The sequence below is a fragment of the Rosa rugosa genome, chromosome 1 (genome assembly GCF_958449725.1).
Source record: "Rosa rugosa chromosome 1, drRosRugo1.1, whole genome shotgun sequence".
NCBI lineage: Eukaryota > Viridiplantae > Streptophyta > Magnoliopsida > Rosales > Rosaceae > Rosa > Rosa rugosa.
The window spans coordinates 58,735,521-58,758,952 of NC_084820.1; the positions used below are offsets into that span (position 1 = coordinate 58,735,521).

At 37.6% G+C, this 23,432-nt stretch overlaps 4 protein-coding genes and 1 long non-coding RNA gene across 7 annotated transcripts; 3 read left to right on the forward strand and 2 right to left on the reverse strand.

Annotated features, from left to right (window-relative positions):
* Positions 1 to 1,313: 1,313 nt before the first annotated feature.
* Positions 1,314 to 2,609, forward strand: LOC133731646 (UDP-glucose 6-dehydrogenase 2-like). The gene has a single exon (XM_062159037.1). The coding sequence runs from the start codon at positions 1,314 to 1,316 to the stop codon at positions 2,607 to 2,609; it is 1,296 nt and encodes a 431-aa protein (XP_062015021.1).
* A 7,541-nt stretch (positions 2,610 to 10,150) lies between these two features.
* Positions 10,151 to 12,313, reverse strand: LOC133743028 (uncharacterized). The gene is made up of 4 exons (XM_062170767.1): positions 12,239 to 12,313; positions 11,557 to 12,055; positions 10,979 to 11,450; positions 10,151 to 10,758 (listed from the first exon to the last, which is right to left on the reverse strand). The coding sequence occupies exons 1-4, from the start codon at positions 12,245 to 12,247 to the stop codon at positions 10,296 to 10,298; spliced, it is 1,443 nt and encodes a 480-aa protein (XP_062026751.1). The 5' UTR covers positions 12,248 to 12,313; the 3' UTR covers positions 10,151 to 10,295.
* Positions 12,314 to 12,724: 411 nt separating this feature from the next.
* Positions 12,725 to 16,031, forward strand: LOC133743036 (uncharacterized). Of its 2 annotated transcripts, XR_009862874.1 has the most exons (10): positions 12,725 to 12,911; positions 13,070 to 13,093; positions 13,475 to 13,536; positions 14,119 to 14,178; positions 14,899 to 15,064; positions 15,190 to 15,279; positions 15,387 to 15,479; positions 15,550 to 15,610; positions 15,692 to 15,751; positions 15,870 to 16,031. It is a non-coding gene; the product is annotated as an uncharacterized LOC133743036 (long non-coding RNA). The 2 variants fall into 2 exon arrangements; XR_009862871.1 differs by lacking the exons at positions 12,725 to 12,911; positions 13,070 to 13,093; positions 13,475 to 13,536; ... (1 more) ...; positions 14,899 to 15,064; positions 15,190 to 15,279 and having other exon boundaries at positions 15,291 to 15,479.
* A 440-nt stretch (positions 16,032 to 16,471) lies between these two features.
* LOC133731654 (B3 domain-containing transcription factor VRN1-like) lies at positions 16,472 to 19,018 on the forward strand. Its single transcript, XM_062159048.1, has 5 exons — positions 16,472 to 16,486; positions 16,999 to 17,432; positions 17,933 to 17,981; positions 18,520 to 18,597; positions 18,722 to 19,018. Exons 1-5 carry the CDS (start codon positions 16,472 to 16,474, stop codon positions 19,016 to 19,018), a joined length of 873 nt encoding a protein of 290 aa, XP_062015032.1.
* Positions 19,019 to 20,476: 1,458 nt separating this feature from the next.
* LOC133743046 (uncharacterized) lies at positions 20,477 to 22,762 on the reverse strand. Of its 2 annotated transcripts, none has more exons than XM_062170782.1 (3): positions 22,655 to 22,762; positions 21,959 to 22,478; positions 20,477 to 20,786 (listed from the first exon to the last, which is right to left on the reverse strand). In XM_062170782.1, the coding sequence occupies exons 1-2, from the start codon at positions 22,692 to 22,694 to the stop codon at positions 21,997 to 21,999; spliced, it is 522 nt and encodes a 173-aa protein (XP_062026766.1). In that variant the 5' UTR covers positions 22,695 to 22,762; the 3' UTR covers positions 20,477 to 20,786; positions 21,959 to 21,996. The 2 variants fall into 2 exon arrangements, with proteins under 2 accessions (XP_062026766.1, XP_062026767.1); XM_062170783.1 differs by lacking the exon at positions 20,477 to 20,786 and having other exon boundaries at positions 20,793 to 22,350; positions 22,381 to 22,478.
* Positions 22,763 to 23,432: the final 670 nt, after the last annotated feature.

The window sequence follows — 23,432 nt, forward strand, 5'->3', positions numbered from 1 at the left end:
TAATACCCAAAACGCCTAACTTTATTACAAAAATGCCCAGAGTATAAAGCCTGATGGATTCGAGAAAGCGGGACAACAGTCTCTGAGATCACAACCTTCTTCACCTTCTCTCCTTCCAATCCAAATCCGGCATAGCTGATTTTAGAGAGAGAAATTCGCTCTCTCTCTCTCTCTCTCTCTCTCTCTCTCTCTCTCTCTCTCTCTCCAATCCGGCTTCACCATTGCTCGATCATCCTTCATCTTCCAGCTGCAAATCGTACTCTGTTTTTGTTAATCGCACTCTGTTTTTGTTAATCGCTGTTAGAAATCATCAAAATACCAGAAAAAGCTGTAATCGAAACCCTAGAAGTTGTACAATTACCAGAAAATCGAGGATGAAGAAGAGCTTTCCGAATTGATCGATAAGAGTAAGCTTCACGAGCTTCGCTCCTTTTCAATTTCTTTCGATTTCTCGCCCAAATGTGTTTGCTCGGACCTGATCCTCATGTTTTGTGCAGTGATTGCTCGCCGGAGATGTTAAGAAGATTCAGAACTCAGGCAATGGCTTGATCACACTAACAAGGTACAAAGAGTTCAGGTCTGTAATCTCTGTTACTGTGTATGTTATGGTTCGATTCTCACATTTTGAACTCTGTTGAGGGGAATCAGAGGTTTATCTGAGGCTAAAGTGGATACATATGTGTGCTCAACTATTGCATCTTCTCAAATGTCAATCTAAGATTTTCTGGTGATTTAGTTTCATTTTCGTTGTAACTAAAACCTCAAGAACATCTGTGGCTCTCGATCGCATAAACAAGCAGTGGATCACAATATGTGTGTGTGTGTGTTGCGCATGTTCATACCTGAATGATATCCATGAAGTTAGCAAATTGTTCAGTCTGCAGATGTCTAAGAATGCATGGACTATTTTATCTCTTTATATAGAGTAGGTGTTCACTTAGACTCCTGGCTATGGCAGAAGTAACTCAAACACATGTATTTATCACATGTTTATCATATAAGTAACAAAAGACTCGGTAAAAGATTTCCATAACAGATAGACTGATCGATAACAGAGTTCTAATCATACCATGATATTTAAATTAAAGTAATATCACTAATATGCTATTCTTTGTATAATTACAGGTCAATACATCAAGCATTTCTTTGTTTTCTCGTTTAATTTCTTCAAAGTTTTCGATCAGTTCATCAACAACCTTCGAGAATCAAGCTTCATCAACAATCAGTGAGACTCAATGAACCCTCTACCAGCGAATTTTGCGGCAGTTACACACATATGCTGTATTGGGTTGCGAAGAGAGAGTGTCGCGAATATGGCTGTTCTAGCCCAGCACTATCCCAACAAAACAGTAACCATTGTTGATTTCGACCAAGCCAAACTGCAATTCTGGGCAGGAGCCAATGTCGATTGGGTTGAGCCCGGCTTAGGAGCCTTAGTAGGTATGGTAAACAATTTGGGGTTCAGTAACCAAGTAGAACAAGTCATTAATCAGTCCCAGGTTATTTTTATATGGGTTGAGATTCCCACCAAGAGAGGTGGTTTACCGGGTTTAGATACCACTGAGTGGGAGAGAGCAGTGAGAACAATCATGCAAGCGTCTGCTACTTCGAAAATTGTTGTTGAGAAGAGCACCATGCCTGTTGACATGTTTAATCTCACCACTAGATTTCTTTCTCAAAGGCCACAAGCTCAAGTTCAACAGAACATTCAGTTTGCTGTTTTCTCCAATCCCGAACTTTCTTGCCCAGGTCAAATGCTAAATGACATGCAATTCCCAGATCAAGTGATAATAGCACGGAAGTCAGAGGTAGGAGATACTGATATCTTAGTGGAAATGTATGCACAGTGGGTTCATCCACAGAGAATTATAGTTCTTCCTAATCATCTATCAGCAGAACTTGGGAAGATCATCACAAGTGTGATGGCAGGTTTGAAGATTACGGTGATTAATGTCATTGAAAGCTACTGTGAAAAAGTTGGGGCAAATTTTAATCATGTCAAACAGATGCTAGGAAGGGATTACAGGTTTGAAGATGCATTTATGGAGTCAACATTAGGAATTGGTGGGCCTGATCTACTAAAGGATATAGTGTATTGCAAGGATGCTCTTCAAAATGTGGGATTGGTCACAGAGGCTAAGCTATTGTCTGACATAATTAGGTTGGATAAGAAGAAGAGGGAGCATTTTGTGCAATTGATGCTAAATAATATGTCAACTTTGGCAGGGAAGAGGGTTGCTGTATATGGGGTCACATACAAGAGCAACATGGCAGATCTCACCAATTCCCCTGCAGTGAGTGTTTGTAAAGCACTTCAGAAGGAACGTGCCATCATTCGGATTTATGATCCACTAAGAGATGAAAATGCAATCTTGAACTGCTTCCGTAATCGTGTAAGGGTGGGAGTAGTTGCTGATCCACAACAAGCATATCAAGGAGCTCATGCTATTCTTTTTCTAGTGAATACGAACCTTCAGCATAATTTCCAACAGATGAGGGCTGCAATGGTAGAGCCACCATTCTTATTTTTCGCCTGCAGACTGAATGTTAACTATGATGCTCTTAGGTTGCAGGGATTTCAAGTTCATGTCTTTGGTAATCAAGAGTAGCTGCTAATCCGCAACAATCAGTGTTGATGTTGTCTTCACTTGAAGACATGGCAGCCGAAAGGAATGGAATATATCCCAAGCATGTGCTAGCTTTAATTATATATATGAAGACAATGAAGTTGGCAGAAAGTAGAGAAAGAGAAAGAGAAGTCAAAAAGAAAACATGCAAAAGAAGAAAAGTAGAAAGCATCCGGCTTTGAAGAAAGAGCTGGAGAGAGAGTGTGGGTAATATATTTCCCATATCGGCAGCAGCAGAAGAAGGAGAAACAGAGAGAGCAGAGTGAAGAGAAGGGAGAAACATAAATTGAAAGCCATCCTTAATACTCTGAGAGTTTTTCCTCTTTCTTTGGAGACTTAGCAATTTCATAGTTGAAGCTTCTTAAGCTTAGTTGTTGGTGTTGTTAAGTATTGTATATGAGAAGTAAGAATTCTTCTTCTTCTCTATTTGGCTAAAGAGAGAGTTAATAGGTTTGGGTGTATTGGGGATTTGGGTAGAGAGAGTTGTTCATAAACTCTAATTGTATGTTTCTCCAAATTGATCATAGTGGAATATCTTGCCGGCTCCGAAAGTGGATGTAGCTCAATCACACTGATTGAGTGAACCACTATAAATCTTGGTGTTCTTTGTGGTTTGTTTATTAGGTGTTTTTGCTTTGTTTGTTACTGTTGAATTCATATCAATACCTTGTTTGTTACGCTTCCGCACAACAAACTGGTATCAGAGCTTCGGTTCTGAATTTGGGAGTTGTGTATTGATTGGATTCAATGGTTGACACAAAGAAAAATTCGAGTTCGGGTTCATCGTCGACTACTAGGCCATCAATTGGCAATGCCAAATTTGAAGTTGAGAAGTTCGATGGAACAAACAATTTTGGCATGTGGCAGTGTGAGATGATGGATGTCTTGTGTCAACAAGAATTGGATATAGCTCTTGAAGACAAACCAGAAGATATGAGTGAGAAGGAGTGGAAGCAGATTAATAAGTGGGCTTGTGGTTCTATCAGATTGTGTCTTGCAAAGGATATGAAGTTCTTTATCATGAAGGAAACTTCGGCAAAAGCTCTGTGGAAGAAATTGGAAGACCAATACATGACCAAGAGTGCTGAAAACCGGTTTCACCTGAAGAGGCGGCTTTTCCGATTCAATTATCGGCAAGGTATTTCTATGTCTGAACACATCAGTGATTTCAATAAGATACTTGCAGATTTGGCTAATTTAGATGTGCAAATTAGTGATGAGGATAAGGCTTTGTGTTTGCTAAATTCTCTCCCTGACGAGTATGAGCATTTGATTACAACTTTGTTGCATGGAAAAGAATTTGTGAAATTTGATGATGTGTGTAATTCATTGATAAATAATGAGTGTCGAAAGAAGGAGAAGCAATTGCAGAAAGTGACAGGTGAAGCACTTGTAGTAAGAGGAAGATCTGGAGATAGAAAGTTTGGTGGAAAAAGAGGTAATTCTCGTTCCAAGTCAAGAGGCAAATTTCCTGCAAAAGATGAGTGTGCCTTTTGTCGCCAAAAGGGGCATTGGAAGAAAGATTGTCCCAAGTTGAAGACTAGAGACAAGAAGGGTTCTGAAGTGAATGTTGCAAAATCTGAAGATGATGAAGATTTTGGTTTTGCATTGAGTTGTTCATCTACCTTTGATGATGTTAAAGAGGATGAGATTGATTTTGCTTTGGCAAGCTCATCTGCACTTGATTATTCTGAGAAATGGATTTTGGATTCGGGTTGTACACACCACATGTGTCCTAACAAGGAATGGTTCTCTACTTTAAGAGAACTAAATGGTGGAGTAGTTTTGATGGGAGATGATAGTCCTTGCAGAACTAGAGGGATTGGTACAATTCGTCTCAAAATGCATGATGGGGTTGTTAGAGAATTGACAGATGTTCGGTATGTTCCGAACTTGAAGAAAAATCTTATCTCTTTGGGAACTTTAGAATCAAAGGGTCTCACAGTTACATTGAAGAATGGAGTTGCTAAAGTTGTCTCCGGTTCACTTGTGATGATGAGAGGTACTAGAGATAGAAACTTGTATTTTCTACAAGGGAGTACAGTGACAAGTGAAACAGCAATTTCTGAGACTACAGATGATGCAGATACTACCAAATTATGGCATATGCGTCTTGGACATGCTGGTGAGAAAGCAATGCAGGGATTAGTGAAGCAAGGTTTGTTGAAGGGTGCAAAGACTTGCAAGTTGGAATTTTGTGAACATTGTGTATTGGGAAAGCAGACTAGAGTGAAGTTTGGTACTGCAGTTCATCAGACTAAAGGTGCTCTAGACTATGTTCACACAGATGTGTGGGGACCTACCAAAACTGCATCTTTGGGAGGTAAACACTACTATGTCTCTTTTGTTGATGACTTCTCTAGAAGAGTATGGGTGTACACCATGAAGCATAAAGATGAAGTCTTAGATATATTTGTGAAGTGGAAGAAGATGATTGAGACTCAGACAGGTCGAAAAATTAAGAGGCTCAGATCAGATAATGGTGGTGAATACAAGTCTGATCCATTTTTGAAGTTATGTCAAGATGAGGGCATTGTGAGACACTTCACAGTTAGAGAGACACCACAACAGAATGGGGTTGCAGAGCGCATGAATCGTACTTTACTGGAGAAAGTTCGATGTATGTTGTCTAATGCTGGATTAGGCAAAGAGTTTTGGGCTGAGGCAGTTACATATGCAGGCCATCTCATCAACAGGTTGCCTACTGCTGCAAATGAGGGTAAAACGCCCATGGAGGTATGGTCTGGAAAACCTGCTACTGATTATCATTACTTACATATTTTTGGTTGTGCTGCTTATTTTCATGTCAGGGAAAGCAAGCTTGATCCGAGAGCCAAGAAGGCTATTTTCTTGGGATTTAATGATGGTGTGAAGGGATTTAGGCTTTGGTGTCCAGATGTGAGGAAAGTTATTGTAAGCAGAGATGTGACATTCGATGAGGCTGTTATGGTTAATCAGAGTGAACAGACTGATTCTCAAAAACAGGAGATGACCATAGAGAGTTTGAAGCAGGTGGAGTTTAAAGAAAAAGTTGATGAAACTCCAATTGATCCAGGTAGTCCTACAGTTGAGCCAGATGATTCAACAAATGAAGATTCAAGTATTGAAGTAGAGGCTCAAGCTCAAGAGTCTCCACAGCAACATGGACCTATTGCACTTAGAAAAGGAAAAAGAAATGCTCCAAAGCCAGCTTGGCTAAATGATATGGTAACTTATGCACTTCCAATTACTGAAGAAGAAATTCCTTCTACCTATGAAGAAGCTGTGATACATGCGGATAGTGTAGAGTGGGAAAAAGCAATGGATGAAGAGATGAAGTCTCTTCACAAGAACAAGACTTGGGAGTTGGTTCAGTTACCACATGGGAAGAGAGCAATTGGCTGCAAATGGGTATTTGCTAAAAAGGAAGGATCTCGGTACAAGGCTAGATTGGTAGCTAAAGGCTATGCACAAAAAGAAGGAATAGACTACAATGAGGTATTCTCTCCTGTTGTGAAGCATTCTTCTATTCGTATTCTTTTAGCCTTGGTTGCACAGTTTGATCTTGAGTTAGCACAACTTGATGTCAAAACTGCATTTTTACATGGTGAATTGAAAGAAGAGATCTATATGACTCAACCAGATGGTTTCAAAGTTGCTGGTAAGGAAAAATTGGTTTGCAAACTGCATAAATCATTGTATGGTTTGAAACAGTCTCCAAGACAGTGGTACAAGCGGTTTGATAAATTTATGTTTGGTCAGAAGTACACTAGGAGTCTGTATGATCCATGTGTTTACTTTCGCAAGCTACATGATGGGAGCTTCATTTATTTGCTCTTGTATGTTGATGATATGCTAATTGCATCTAAGAGCAAGGTGGAAATTGAAAAATTAAAATCACAGTTGAGTGGTGAATTTGAAATGAAGGACTTGGGAGAAGCTAAGAAGATTTTGGGCATGGAAATTGAAAGAGATAGATCCAAAGGCAAGGTTTGTTTGTCACAAAAACAATATTTGAAGAAGGTACTACAACGGTTTGGCATGGTTGATAAATCTAAACCTGTAAGTACACCTCTTGCCTCTCATTTCAAGCTTAAATCTTCTATGTCTCCTAGCATTGATGATGATATGCAATATATGGCTAAAGTTCCTTATGCTAGTGCTGTTGGTAGCTTGATGTACTGCATGGTGTGTACTAGACCTGACATTTCACAGGCTTTAAGTGTGGTGAGCAGATATATGCATAACCCAGGTAAAAGTCATTGGCAAGCAGTGAAATGGATTCTACGGTATATTCTTGGTACTGTGGATGTTGGAATTGTGTTTAAGCAGGATAAGATGAGTCAGTGTGTTGTTGGATATGTGGACTCTGATTTCGCAGGTGATTTGGATAAGTGCCGATCTACTACAGCTTATGTGTTTACTCTTGCTGGTGGAGCGGTGAGTTGGAAGTCGAACTTGCAATCTACTATTGCTTTGTCGACTACAGAAGCTGAATACATGGCGGTAACAGAGGGTGCAAAAGAAGCAGTATGGCTTCGTGGTTTGCTTGAGGACTTGGGAATAATTCAAGATTATGTGGATCTCTATTGTGATAGTCAGAGTGCTATTCATTTGGCAGAGAACCAGGTTACTCATGCTCGCACTAAACATATCAATGTCAAATTTCACAAGATTCGTCAACTGGTGGAGGATGGTGATATAGAGCTCCTGAAAGTTGGAACTGAAGAAAATCCTGCTGATATGTTGACCAAACCAGTTCCATTGAGCAAGTTCAAGCATTGCTTGAACTTGATTGGTGTTCGTAACATTTGATCTTCCCTACGGGGATGTCGGAGCGGCAAATTGGTATGTGATATTCTACTTGTGATATTATTGTATCAAGTGAAGCCAAGGTGGAGATTGTTGATGTTGTCTTCACTTGAAGACATGGCAGCCGAAAGGAATGGAATATATCCCAAGCATGTGCTAGCTTTAATTATATATATGAAGACAATGAAGTTGGCAGAAAGTAGAGAAAGAGAAAGAGAAGTCAAAAAGAAAACATGCAAAAGAAGAAAAGTAGAAAGCATCCGGCTTTGAAGAAAGAGCTGGAGAGAGAGTGTGGGTAATATATTTCCCATATCGGCAGCAGCAGAAGAAGGAGAAACAGAGAGAGCAGAGTGAAGAGAAGGGAGAAACATAAATTGAAAGCCATCCTTAATACTCTGAGAGTTTTTCCTCTTTCTTTGGAGACTTAGCAATTTCATAGTTGAAGCTTCTTAAGCTTAGTTGTTGGTGTTGTTAAGTATTGTATATGAGAAGTAAGAATTCTTCTTCTTCTCTATTTGGCTAAAGAGAGAGTTAATAGGTTTGGGTGTATTGGGGATTTGGGTAGAGAGAGTTGTTCATAAACTCTAATTGTATGTTTCTCCAAATTGATCATAGTGGAATATCTTGCCGGCTCCGAAAGTGGATGTAGCTCAATCACACTGATTGAGTGAACCACTATAAATCTTGGTGTTCTTTGTGGTTTGTTTATTAGGTGTTTTTGCTTTGTTTGTTACTGTTGAATTCATATCAATACCTTGTTTGTTACGCTTCCGCACAACAATCAGATGTGGTATGCTTCTCTTTGCAAGCTCTTACGTGGATAACTTCTCTTGTTGCTCTTTGCCATGATGATATGGCCAAATTGAAAATAACTTTGTAACTACATGCCAGATTAGGATCCTGCATTATCTTGGGAAATCCGAGTATGCAAGGTGGTGTTGGAGCTTGTTTTAAAAGCTTTCCTCAAATAGATGATGCTAAGAACTTGCCTTCATCATTTCTGTGTTCACTTACAATTTGCTTGTTGACATTATTTGCTGCTATCACATTCCCTTCCTCTTCTCTATTTTCATTCATGATCGAGCATGCACCTTTCGGAGTACCTCTAAATTGGTTGGAATCTGCTAATTAACAACAACCAATTAATGAAGCTAAATAAACATTTTAAGAACAGTAAGTAGAGGCTGGGGTTATCAGTTGATTTTGAATTTCTCAAATTTTATGGTGATTTTCCATGTACGCACTACTGATTCATGCATCTTAATTTTATGTTTTTAACAGGCAATTGACAAGGGAAAATATGAGAATAATATGCAGTTTCATCAAAGTTTCAATGTTTGATTTCTAAAATCTGTGAACTACTTTCTAAATGATTAGGTATGTAATTTTCCAGACCAAAAAGAGAGACGGTATAGTAAAAACTGGTGGAATTTGTAGAAGAAACTTATGAGGATGATGATCAAGTCTTGATTCTTGAAGTCCTTGCCGGTTCTTGCTTGAATCTAAAACCTTTGACCTTCAATATAGGCTGATATCAAAATCAAAAAGATGATAGATTGACTTTGACAAGTCCTTTCATACACTACATTACTTCTATTAAATGAGCGGATCGAACACTAAAGAATGACCTGCAGTTGGTGTAGTCTGAACCCTAGCTAGGGCTCGTTCCGAATTGCGCCGCACCAGCGACATTACAGCTGGAATCGCCTGGGGCAGCGACAACCTAGCATAGGCTAGGCCAACATGGGTCAGAAGTCCACAGTCATGACAGCGCCCGTTACAAAAGGTAATGGAGAACTACCTCTTCCAATCCATTGATCGTACGATAATGGAGACAATTCTCAATCGAGACACAGCCAAGAATATTTGGGATTCCATGAAACAGAAATTTCAAGGATCAACCCGAGTTAAGCGTGCCCAACTATAAGCCTTGAGGATAGAGTTTGAGGTATTGCAGATGAAGGAAGGTGAGAAAGTGAATGAATACTTCTCAAGAACCCTAGAAATTGCCAATAAAATGAAAACGCATGGGGAGAAGATGGAGCAGGTGGTGATCATTGAGAAGATACTGAGGTCTATGACCTCAAAGTTTGATTATGTGGTATGTTCTGTCGAGGAATGCAACAACCTGGAGACCTTGACAATAAATGAGCTGCAAAGTAGTCTCTTGGTGCACGAACAAAGGATGAATGGGCATGGAAACGAAGAACAAGCTCTTAAGGTCAGTCATGAAGAGAAGTTCGGCTTTAGAGGCAGAGGAAGGGGTGTGTTTCGAGGAAGAGGAAGAGGCAGGGGCCGGCAGCAGTCTATTATTACTTTAATTACTGTATACTGTTTATTATTACTTTAATTACTGTAAATCAAGAACGCTCGAATGTGCATCGCCTTGCAGGCTCTTGCTTGGATCTGCGATGTTATCTCAATATTTCATAAAGCAAAAATGGATAGGAACTTAAGACCTCCGACACTTTTAGCCGGTTGGCTATAGATTGACCTCTTACTTTGCCAAAAATTAAAGTACGTGAATACTAATCACATGCCCTGTTTACCAAGTGAAGTCTGAGTCTTTATGTATAACTTCCCCAACAACAGATGAATGAGAAAGAAATCGAAAACTGCAGCATAAGGTAAAAAAGAAAATAGAAGAACAAGCTGATGATATTCATCAATGAGAAGAAAATACTACAGAGCATAATCAACTAAAACTCATTATTCAGTTGGAAGAACACATGTCAATCAAAAGTAAAAACCTCCTTAAAATATATTAGTGAAATAAGAAGAACAAAACAGGAAAGGGACCAAACCAATAACCTCCTTAAGCAGTAACATATAGAACATTGAACTCGACCTGAGTAATGATGCAATGAGTTACCAAACTCAGTGATATATAGGGTTAAACCCAGCAAATGTTCTCTCCAACTCCAGCTCCACACAAGTCTCAAAACGGTAGTAGTTTCCTCGTGTAAATGCCTCAACCAACTTGTGACCGAGTAGGTCAACATGGTGGTAGAAGTTCTTCTTTCGTGTAGCAACTAGCTTGAGATTCTTGTGACCATCCATTATGATTCCTAGGGTATGGTTCGACATTGTACACCCATAAATCTCTAGAGACTTGAGATTTGGAAAAGATTTAGCTAGCATGGATGCTGAATCATCGTCCATCCATCCATATAAACTAAGCTCACTTAAAAATGTGCAATTAGCTTGGAGATGAGAAAAATTATTTGCAGAAATATCGATGTGTACCATTCTCAAATTCTTCCACTTCGGTGTAACCGACTCAAGAAAAACATCTCCCCTCAACTTTTTAGGTACAGAAAGATTAAGTAGTTCCGGTGTCCTGCAGGACCCATCGACAGGCATAACATTAGTTAACTTTATATATCAAACCCCGAAATTGATATACATCTCATAGTTAAAGGAAAAGAAAATAAATAGAAATTGAATTCATTTCATTGTTAAAGAAGAAGAAAATATATAGAAACTGAATTTTAAGAGACTTAGCTTAATTATCGATTATATAAGAGGGATTTAGGTATTTAAAAGAGAAGCTAACGTACTTTTGAGCGATCCAAGTGAGGACTTCATTGGTGATGAATTCAGTCTTCTCGGGCAAGTAAAGTGTTGCCCAAGGGATGGCGGGTCGGGAATTTAAGACAATCCTGAGGTATAGGAGTAAAACTCTTTCCCTTGATTTCCAGGGATATGAATCAAGGAGCCGCAGATCAAGCTCATTGTTATTAGGTGGAAACATTACATCGGCCACTGCCAATTGCCATGAACGGCAGACATAACAGGGATAGAATGACCAATATGGAAATGGTAATAGCTTAAAGATTTTTACCATAATATCTTCTGGCATTTTATCCCACGGTCGCACATCTTCCTCTGCTAGTGCGAGGTTAATGTTTCGTTTAATATTGTTCCTCTTCTTTTTCACCCTAACTTGATCACCTTCACAATTCTCAGATCTTTTACCATTTGCTTCATTGTTCCTCTTCCCCTTCCTCACCCCGCCATCATCTTTGGCAACTGCATGAAAAAGTTAATAGTATTTAGTAAGCACAAATAAATCTATCTAGATGGTGTAATGTAAACAGTATATTGATCATGAACAAGTAGACGAAACTCAACATACCTCTAAGCGATTGCATATGCCTATGCTGGGACAAGAGGTAATCTAGTCGTAATATAAAAATAAATTTACATTTGGGAAGAAGGGCATCTAGTTTATCATCTGTTACTATGATCCTCTTTGAAGTTAGCAAACCCTTTTCCCGGCTATAAGCCACAATTTTCTTCACAGCCTCCGCTCGCGTCATTTCGGATCCTCCTCCTACAAGCTCCTGAAGCTGTGGAGACACCCTACATATCTCCGGCACCTTTCTCTTTCTCTTTCTCTTTCTATTTCTTTTTGTACCCTTGCTTTCATTCACATCCTCTTTCCCATCATCAAAAAAGATATCGATATATTCTTGGATGGAACGGTGTTCTGGGTTCGATAGATCAACCCGAAAATCTTCCTCCAGATGCCGGCGAACGCTTCCGGCGGTGGCGGCCTCCAGATCCCAAGTGCTAAGGATATCCGCTAGCAGTGCCAGGAGGTGCGTGTGATTCGGTACCGAGGATGTACGTAACTGCAGTATATTTGCAATTCAATATGGCGGTATTATAATCATCATCATCATCTTTTGAACTTCAACTGACAAGATCAAAGTGTAACAAAAAAAATAATTGAAAAGCAGTATATTATTCAGGTTTTGGCGGTTTCCACAAAAAGTAAATAAATAAGGAATTTCTTCCTCAAATCTTCATCAAACCTTCAACATTAGAACGATCAGACTCTTGAGATCTTCATCAAAGCCTTGAATATATAAAGTATAGCATTTTGAAGTCCGGCGGCCTTAGGTCAAGGAATGTGTCAAGCGGGCAGATATATAGCCACCTAAACTATAGTCAAGATCATACTCTAATTCTAATCCATTAGATAAAACAACTATTGACGGTTGAGATTCAACATAATTTATTTAGTTTTTCTTCTAATAATCTTTATCTATATCTATCTATATCTATCTCTACTATTAGAAATGGAAGCGTTTGATTTGGTGTCAAAGGCTTCACCAAAAATTAGATTACCAGAAATACCCATGTCTGACACTAAAAATGTAAATGGAGTAAAGAATAGAGCGGTAAGTATTATTGGGCATAACAGTAAATACCAAATACAGCGACCGTTCCCATAAACCCATCTTCTCAAAAAACGGAAGCACGATCTTTTCAAAAAAAAAAAAAAACGGAAGCACGATTGATCGAAGAATTTGGACGTCGTGGGAATCGGAGCAGAGATGACTCATCACATTCATCCTTTTCTCAAAACTACCAGATACAGTTTCATTCTCAGAGAAAAAAAAAACTACCCGATACAGTTTATAAAAGCAAAGAGGCATAGCCCAGAATGAGAAAAGAGGAAAAGCATACAAATATCGAATTCGGGTAAGGCAAAATCCTATTCGGTTGAGAATTTGCAGATTTGACAATATAGCAAGCCTAACTATTTGTTCTTTGGATAACTTTGGGCCTTCGTTTTCAAAAGATTTTGGAGTTTCTCACCTAATTGATTTTTTCCCTGTGGTTTTCTTTGAATCTTGCAGGTATATGAGTAACTATGGTTCTAGGTAACCTCTCTGTTGGTCTCCATTGAACTACTTTGATTTCCTAATAGCATAGTTTTTTTTTTGTTTTTTTTTATGTATTTAATTTTCTTTTTTCATGTCAACGGATTGTGCGTGCACCACACAAGCAGGTGCTTTAATTTATGCTTTATCTCTTTTTTCATTCGGTTGTTTTGTTTGGTAAAAGATTTTCTATTTGTCTTCTTAGTTGTATTACTTTGGTTCGAGTTTAGTGATACTGATTTATGCTACTATAATTGTACTTCTTCTGTTCTTTGTATCGTGATTTTTACAAGAATTAATATTGAAGTTCATCCCTATGGTTCCTTTTTTATATATTTGGTTTTACCTCACAATCCTGCGCTTACTAGGTGTATGTTTCAGGTTTTAGATCAAGGAAAAGTTGTGGAAGGAGAAAAGAGAAATCAATGAAGGCCCTCAATCTGGTAATTTATTTCTTTCCATGTGTTTGCAATGGAGAATCAAAACTAAGTAGGTAAAGCCGTAAGTAGCTGCCATGTTGTCCTACAATTCTGCATCTAACACGAATAATAGAGAATGTACGATCTGTATAGATCAATTTAAGATTTATTAGTTGAAGCATAGGCCACTGCCTTTAGAATTCGGGATTATACTCTTCCAAATCTATGTTAGAAGAGGTTTAGTGTGGGTGTGCGTATGTTGATCTGTATGATGTCAAACCCAAAAAAAGAACACGAACAAAAGAGTAATAAAGAAAAACCATATTAATTGATTGACAGTTTTTTTTTTTTTTTTTACTTGGTGTTTTTCATCTTATCTCATAACCAAAAACAAAAACAGAAGCATGACTATAGGTTTCAAGTTTTAAGCGTGCCAGAGGTTTCAAGTTTTAAGTGTGCTAGATGCAAATGAACTTTTTTCTATGGTCATTTGATTTCCAGATGAAATTTATATGGTATTCGTACCTTTTAGCAAGTCTCACAGATGTAATGTTTTGACTGAAATGTTCTTTGTTTTTAAAATCCAAAGGTGTTATTCCTATGCAGATTGACTTCAGGGAATAAAGGAAGGCAGAAAGGAATAAGCAAAAAGGCCAAAGAAGAATGGTGATAAAAATTGATTCCCTTTCTCTTTTCACTATGTTCTATATCGAATTTTGGCTTAATTAATTTGAAATTTTGTTTTTAGGTCTGAAAAATAATTTGGAGTTTATGAATGAAGAAAGGCTGGAGGTTATATGTTGCGTTCATGAACACTTTCCTGTCTTTAGTTTACTCTATGTGGTGTATTTATAATGAAGATCATATGCGTTATTTATCTATTTTGTTAGTTCTTTGTTACTTTTAATGTGAGAAGCTAAAATTTAAAAGCTGTATTCATGAGCACTTTCTTTAGTTTAGTCTAGGTGCTCTTCCATGCATTTACAAGAAACATCATATTGATTCCTCATCTTTCTTTTTAGTAACAGTAGTGTACAGTCCATGTTTAGCCAAAACAAAGAAACAGATTTTGTAGTTAAACTATTGTGAAAGGATACGGGATAGAAGGCTAACGCAAGCGTTGAAGGTCTCAATTGATCTTGCAAGTGTCTTGGGTAATGAAGACTTAGTCTCTTCACTATTTGGCTGCGATTAGTTCCCCTATATGTAAATAAATTGCATATACGATAATCGTGCTTGGACTTTTTTCTTTTGTCAAATAATGCTCGGACAGCACGTCTGTAATTTCTTCTTTTATTTCTTTTAGTTTTTGTTTTAAATATGATTATACATTACCCAAGTACTTAATGCTGATTTGAGCACACATTTCTTCTGATCATTCTTTAGAAATTCCCTTTGATAGTGAGATCATTTGGGTTATTGAAGAAAGAAAAAAAGGAAGCAAAAGAAACGGGGGAGGAGAAAACCAAAGAGATCAGCTGCGAAGAAATGGTTGAAGAAGCATGGAAGGGCCTCAGATGGAAAAAAGCCTAAAAGAATATAAAGAAGCAAAGTTAAGTCAATATTGATTAATTGTAAAGGCCGTGACATATTTGTCAATCTCAGAAACTTGGGTATCCTATTTCTGTTATGTTTGGTTTTCTATGCTACTCATTGGAATTAGATTACCGCTGTTAGGTATTGTGTGCAGAGTGGATTCTCAATCAAACCCAAAAGGCAGAGTAAAATAGGTGTAACTCGGGCGACAGAGTGGCAGATTCAGTGGAGGTTATGCTTGATAATAGTTTCCATATTTCAAATTTCATTTATTTGGGTTTTCGATTTCGATTGAGTTTCCATGTGTTAATCATTGTCGTTGGGCAAATTTCAAACAGTGGGTGGTTACCAGAAGTTGCTCATGACCTCTTCGTGCAAATTATGCTTCCAAAAAATTAATCCATGAGGCAGGGGCTCTCGACACAGTTCCTGTAAGCTCTTTGTTACCGTTACGATTTCAATCCTCTTTGTTACCGCTTGACTTTCTTTCAATTTTTGCAGGTAAATGTATGGGAGAATTCTAGACATTGTGAAAGTTGGTGTCCTCTAATATTAGTTGCAGGTAGTGTTTCTGTCTCCTATGTTCTTTTTCCTTCAATTAATCAACAAATGTTGTTTATAAAGAGATTTTGCTTCCTTCAAGTTAACGTGATCCAATAATTGGAGCAAAGGTGTTGCAGTAAAGGAATTATCTAACTTCATGGTATGTTCTTCACTTTGTAGATCCATTTCACTTTGTAGTAAAAAACCAAACACACTATCTTATGTTCTGTTATTTTTTAAAATAATTTTTTGTTCCTTTATGTACTCTCAATTTGTAGGTTGGGCAACGACTGATGACAAATGGATGGCTGAAATAGAGTTGATCGGAGCATGTGGACTTTACTTTATTGAACAAATATGTATACATGCACTTTGTGGAAGTTTCTTTTTAAAAAGTACGTTTCTATTGTAAAGATTTGTATATATCGGTCCATGTTTTATGTTTCTTACTAATAGATTGCTAAAGACATATACAATATTTTATAATATCTGTATACGAAAAATAGGAGTTAGGTGATATGCAACGCAAAAATTATGTTACACTCATGAGTAACATTTCAGACATACGTAGCAAGAGAGGAAGGAAAAAACGCACGCGCGAGCGCGGCCCTTCCGCACGCGCATCGCGCGTGCAGGAAGGCTAGTAGATATAACTTCTCACATCTTACAGTTGTAACTTCCTACTTTTTTTCTTCTCTAAAAAGTAAAAATAAAAATAAAACTGTTTAACACATGCATCGCATGTGCCAATAAAGACTAGTTATTATTTTTTGAAAATGATATACTATTATTAAGATAACCCACTTTGTTAGCCAAAGTGGCTGTGAATTTACGTAAATATCCTTAAACTATAGGTTTAATTTAAAATATTTTTTAATATATGAGAGGTGTTATGGTAAATAGAAAAATATAAATATAAATAAAAATTCAGAAAAAAAAGGAAATTCATCCCACTTTCTATAGATATAACTTCTCACATCTTACAGTTGTAACTTCCTACTTTTTTTTTTCTCTAAAAAGTAAAAATAAGAATAAAAATAAAACTGTTTAACACATGCATCGCATGTGCCAATAAAGACTAGTTATTATTTTTTGAAAAGGAGACTAGTGTTTTAGGGAATCAGACATTGAGAGAAATTCGCTGTGTATTCTCATTGATAATAGAGGCATCTTTATATAGAGGATTACAATGCATAGAATCTCAATCATACAAGGAAAGTAATCGTACATTGAATAGGAATCTAGATCCTTCTAATTCAACCCTATTACCACTAGGTCAAGGAACCTAGAGTTTGGGCCAAACACAAATTAGGGTTTACTTGAACACTCCCCCTTTTGTACACTGTTGAATTTTGGCAATGCATGCATATGCTGAGTAATAGCATGTGACTTGGTCCTGTTGTGCAGAAAGTTCCGAACAAATTTGTGATGAAATATGGTAAAGATCTATTAAATTCAGTTTATCTAAAGCTTCCGAGTGGTTCTGAATGGGAAGTGGAATTGACAAGATGCAGAGATAAGATTTGGTTTGAGAAGGGTTGGCCAGAGTTCTCTATGTTTTGTTCACTAGACTACGGGAGTTTCCTGGTTTTTCGATATGAAGGGAATTCTCATTTCCATGTTTGCATATTTGATATGAGTGCCACCGAGATTGATTATCCTATTACAATGCCCAAGATTGAAGAAGTCGTTGAAGATGATGATTTATCTATTGAAATCTTGGAGGATTTTCAACCCAGCCCCAAAGCAAGAAAGCAGTCTCCATTACCACGTCCTCCTTACAAGAAAATGAGAACAAGTTTGAGCAGTAATGCAAATATGAATTTTGATAGGGAGAACACTCAACCTTGTGACATGCTTGAGAAGCCAATCACAAAGGAGGATTCACACTGCACTAAATTAGAAGTGAAAAGTATGGAAAATAAAGGTAGGATATATTTAACCATAGTTTGTTGAATTCCATAAGCATTAATAAGACGCAGAACTTTAACAGGGGTAGATGATTTATCTGCAGAGAAAGATGGCGGAGTCACTGGAGGCTCTTGTGGCACTCAAACGTTCCTTATACCAACATGTCACCAGGTTCTTGGCAGCGCTCTAGCTCTTCGTAGAGCTTATGATTTCAAAACTGAAAACCCTTCATTCATCGTATCCGTGCGGCCCTCGGATATACAAAGTTCTTTGGTAAATCACGTTACCAAGTAACATTTGTATTATGAAAGATTTGATATTTCTTCACACTAATATTAGAATAATAATTAAGTGTTATCTCAAGATGTTTATAGTTCTCCTTCCTGATTTGTCATCAATTTTATTGTTTTCAGGCTTTGCCATTGAAGTTTGCCAAACGACATCTTATTAAGCAGCCTGATAGTAACATCACCCTTCAAGTTTTGGATGGAAGCACATGGTCTGTTGAATTCAAATATAGTGAAGAAGAAGAAGCTCGATTCCAGCATGGCTGGTTGACGTTTGTGAAGGACAATAATTTGGAACTTGGCGATGTGTGTGTCTTTGTCTTGATTAAGGACATTAAACTTTTATTAAGAGTTGTCTTTTTCCGCACTTCAGAAGCTATAAATTGGTTTTTGTATGGTAAGTGATTAATCAACTTTTATTTTGCGAGTTTGTGATCCATTAGTCTGCATAACTTGCACTCAATTTACTATTTTCTTTTTTCAGTTTAGAGAAAGCCAGCAAAAGGTTTTGTTAATTTATTTCACATAGGTTCAGTTTTCTTAATACAGATGCAGCTTTACCGTTCTGGTAAATTTTAATGTCCTATTGCCCTATTGGTTATAATATTCAACAGGGGGAAATAGTTTTCCGACCAAAAGAGATGGTGGAAGCTCTTCTAGTTCTCAAAGACTCCTAAACCGAACACCTCATGAGGCTCTTGGGATGATGAAGCAATTGACTGCAACTGAGAAAGCTAATGCCTTCAAGTCTGATAAACCTTCTTTTGAGATTGTCATGCAGCCCTCTTCTATCCATTATCATATGATGGTATTCTTTCTATGTACAACCCTGCTGTCACAGCATGACATCGTGTACTCTCACTCATTCATTGAAGGATCATTGATGTTTTCTTTATTACTGAGTTTTGTTTTGTTTTTTCTTTTCCTTTCAGTCTTTACCAAATGAATTTTCCAAGAGGTATCTTATGAAGCTGCCTGCTGGCATTGCCATCCTTCGAGTTTCGGATGGAAGAACTTGGTCTGTTAAATTCAAGTATGATCATGCAAACTCGAGGGCTCGACTCCTGAAGGGTTGGTCACCTTTTGTGAGGGACAATAATTTGAAAGTTGGTGATGTGTGTGTCTTTACCCTAATTAACTGCATTGAACTTTTATTTGAAGTTGCCTTTTTTCCCACAGAAAAGTCCACAAATTTTCCATCGTCAACAGGTAAAACTGTTCATTTGTGAATTTGTGCTCCATTAGCTCTGCATACCTTACACATTGTTTGTTGTTTTCTTTGTGATTTGGGGCAAGGCAGGTCATGGCAGAGGAAGATTAATTGTTCAAGTTGAAAAAACAAGAAGACCTGTAGTTAAAATTGAACCTGAATGCAACATGGATGGTGAAATTGGTCCTTCTTGCTCTCTTGAAATTGGTAAGTGCACTAGAATGAGAAATTCTCTTAATCAAAGTCAAGAATAAGAATGACATTATTTCTTTCTTTTACTGTAGGCAACAAAATGTCGAAAATTAGTGTGCAGGTTACTCAAAGGTCTTCTTCATCTTTGAGGGCTTCAGATGTTAATCTTGAAGCTGCTAACAAGTTCTCCTCGAAGAATCCCTTCTTCAAAGTCACTATTGGGTCAGGCCATTCTGTGGTATCGCCGTTCACATCATTAACATTTGCTTCAATCTCCCTATTTAGATTGTACTGGTTACTAATTAATACATCCTCTCATGCAGCATGTCCCAGTTAAATTTTCTAGCAGTTTCATCAAACAGACGAAGCAAACAGTGATGCTTCAGGTCAAAGATACATTGTGGCCTGTGAATTTAATTTCTAGTAAGCCGTGTTCAACTTCAATTTGTGGCGGTTGGGCTGCATTTTCCAAGGAAAATTGTTTAAGAGAAGGAGATGTTTGCATATTTGAGCTCATAGAGATGAATGACATAGTACTGCAAGTTCACATATTTAGATATTGCTTAGAAGGGGAGAGTCATGTCCTGTAAAGAGGCGTATGATCGAGGAGGTCTGTTATTACAGTTGGTATCTAAATATAACATTTTTGCTGTAGTTCGGGGGTCTCTGGATACCAGAATCCTAGAGGATCCTTTCTCTCTGTTCTGTCAATTGTTATGGGATTGAAAAATTGCTGATCTCAAAAATCTTGTGTTTATAGGTACAATTTACCATATTTCATTAGTAAATTGCACATAACTTATTATGCTGCTATAGTTAATTTTGAAGGGAGAAGAGAGTCCCCTACTTTGGCCATTTTCTGAGTGAAAATAAAGAGGACAAATTTTTTGATTTATGCATGTCATCCTCAAGCAGAAGCTCAGAAAGAGAAGGACAATCAATTTTATATGATTGGCTTAAGTTGCCATTCACAAGGACAATACAATTCACTATTCTCTTCCTTCACATCCGTCAATAACTTGAATCAGGGTAGGATCGATAACAAAAATATAAACAAAGACAGCTAACGATTAGAGGACGTTGGAAGTGCTTGCTTCACCAAAGTTTTCATGTCCTTCATCAGCACAGGCAAGTTTGAAAGTGCTTGCTGCACCAAACTTCTTATGTCGATCATGGTAATCTTTAGCATCGTTCTCATCATCATTTTTGGAAGAATCAGGTGGTGATGAATCGTGGATACTTTTCAGTGGGCAATCGTAATATGGATTGGCGAGAATGTCAACAATTATTTTTATCAACCCAACCACACTCAAACTACAAAATTCTTATTAAATAAACAATAAATACTACAACTCTTTACCCGGCGCATCATTTTTCTAGTTAAGTACTAAAAAGAGGACAACATATTACAACGCTATCACAATGTTAACAAAAACCAAATCATCTACGTCAGACCAAAAAAAAAAAACAAACAAATCATCCATCATACAGGATCTTCAATCCACATCCTTGTCCTCGTCCTTCATTGCATGCTTCATCGTCAGACTCACCACTGGTCTTTCTTACCGCACAACCGGGCTCGATACCGGAGCAAACTGGTTTATGATGATGACAAAACTCAAAAAATCAGTACTATTGGGACATGACATTCATTAATAAGGAATATAACAATATCAAGTCATAAAATCAGCAAAAATGAATCTTTGATGAAACATATAAATAAACACGCTGCAGATGCAGTAACATCTATGATCCCATCAACAAAGAGTAAATTTTCTATTACTCCATGTTGCCTATAAATTTTGCACTCGCACAATAAGAAAGCTCTCATTTAACAAAATGCCCTTCTACAGTTCTACTTTTCTATTCTACAGGTAATAAGATTTATCAACCGTTCTACTACAAACAAATTCAACCATAGCTTGAATTGTTCAAGTAGAAAACCCAAAGCCACCAACTTGAAATAATTACAAGGATAGTACTTACAACAAAGCCCAAACCTCATATACTCTGGTTAAATTATCAGTGAGTAGAACCGAGAAATCATAAATAAACTCCAACTACATCTCATTATAAAGTGACATCAAAGGAAATTACAGGTAAACATAACAGCAGACCAACTGAAATAATTAAACACAAAATAAACTTTCTGTAACCAGCAAAGACCTACAACCTAAATTATTGAATGCATTTGACCCAATGTAACAGCTTCCAGTAACATCCCAAATAATGGATTTGGTTTTGGAAGTACGAAAAAGGGAAAACTTGACTCAATATTTCTTGACACCATCGTATTAATTACAAGAAAAATAATACATTAACCACACAAGGATAGTATTTGAAACAAAGTGCAAAGCTTTGTTGATAACTATTCAGTATTCACTATGTCTAAAGTTTCAGCGAGTTGAACCGGGAAATTATTCTGATGCATGTAAATTTCAAGTTCAACTACATCTCATTATAAAATGTAATGAAAGGACATTACATTTGGAATAACAGAGTACCAACTTAATTATTACCAGCAAAAACCTACAACGTAACAGCTATCTTCTAGTAACAACCCAAATTATGGAATTGGTAACTAAAAAGCTTTGATGTTCAATCGTACACAAATGTAATTAACAATGACCAAGGACAATGTGATAATTGGTTAAAGAAGTTGATCTTGGCAGTGATACATTGGATAGTGAGTTTGAATGGTGCCATACGGCCAATCAAATTCCAGGTAACTATAATCACAAACAGTAAAATGAGGTTAAAAGCATACCGTAATCCTTGATCTCGTTGTGCTGCTGAATCATAATTCTATGTATGTTTTTTTATTTCACTGACCGTATGCAGGTACTCAAAGCCCTCTGGGACATAATCTTTGATGCACAAAAGATCCAAATGCTCTTGATCTGAGTCAGTCCAGACATCAGACGGCATCTTGTCATGTTGGTTAATGCCTGGGGGAATGAAGTTAGTCCCGTATGGACATTTATATTCCTCATAGTATTTCTCACAACAATAAACCCAGTGGTCCTCCTGACCACAAATTGTACAAAATTCGAGACCTTCATCGAGGAGGTCCTCCAAACTGTAATCAGCAGCCTTTGCCTCCTCTTCAGAGGTAAGAGGTTCTCCAAGCTTGAGTTTAAACCAATAGTAACCAGCAGCCTTTGGAGCTGCCTCTGGTCCTTCGGCAGCCTTTGGTTTTTCTTCACCCTTTAGGGCTGCCTCTGATTTTTCTTCACCCTTTAGGGCTGCTGCCTCTGGTCCTTCTGCCTTGCTAAGAGAACAGCTACCTGTTTATGATTCCACAATTAAATTAAAATCAAATGAAAGGTCGACGACAAAAAATAAAAAAATAAATTCTTTGAGCTATAGAAGATTAGAAGCTATTAGTTAACCTGATGGCTCACAAACAAACAAACAAGTAATCCATGGCTCATAAACCCTAAATCAGAAATCAAAAACATACCACCTCGTACCGAGATCTCGCTGTCCGAGAGATAACCCATCACATGCCTATCGATGCATAAACGTTTCGCCGGTGGGAGTGGCGGTGGGGTTGTCGATCGGTTCCTCATAGTGGAGTGATGGAATGCGAGGAGGATCGAGAGTATAAGTAATTAAGTATTAGGTCGACATCAGGGACGTGCACGTGGCGAGCTCTTAGAGTTTGGACTTGTGATTTTTTTTTTTGGGTCAGATAGTTATAACTTATAAATAAAAGAGAAAAATTCAGCTATCGTCCCCAAACTATGCTGCCAGGGCCAATTTGATACCCGAACTCTCAAAAGTATCAAAGTGATACCCAAACACATATTTTGACACCAACGTGATACTTCCGTCCAAAATTTCTGACGGCACCGTTTCTTTGCTGACGTGGAGACAAAAAAATTTTTTTATCAAGGGCAGAATAGTCTTTCACTACTAGCTAATTAAAAAAAAAAAAGGAACGAAACCATGAACAGAGCTCTCTCTCCCAACTCCAATTCTTCTTCTTCTTCCCAACACTACCTCCTCCCACTCCAATTCTTCTTCCCAACACTACCTCCAATCATAACTCAGATTCACCTCTTCCTTTCTTCGCTTTACTTTAGCTCTCTCCTCTCTTCAATCTTATCTCCGACATAATCCTATCTATCACCTCCATATATGTGTTGTCTGTCCATTTCTGAGCTCCTATTCAAGTTTCAGTTTCAGGGTTTTTGTTCTTTCCTCTGCTTTAATTACCAGTCGTGTTTTTAACTTTT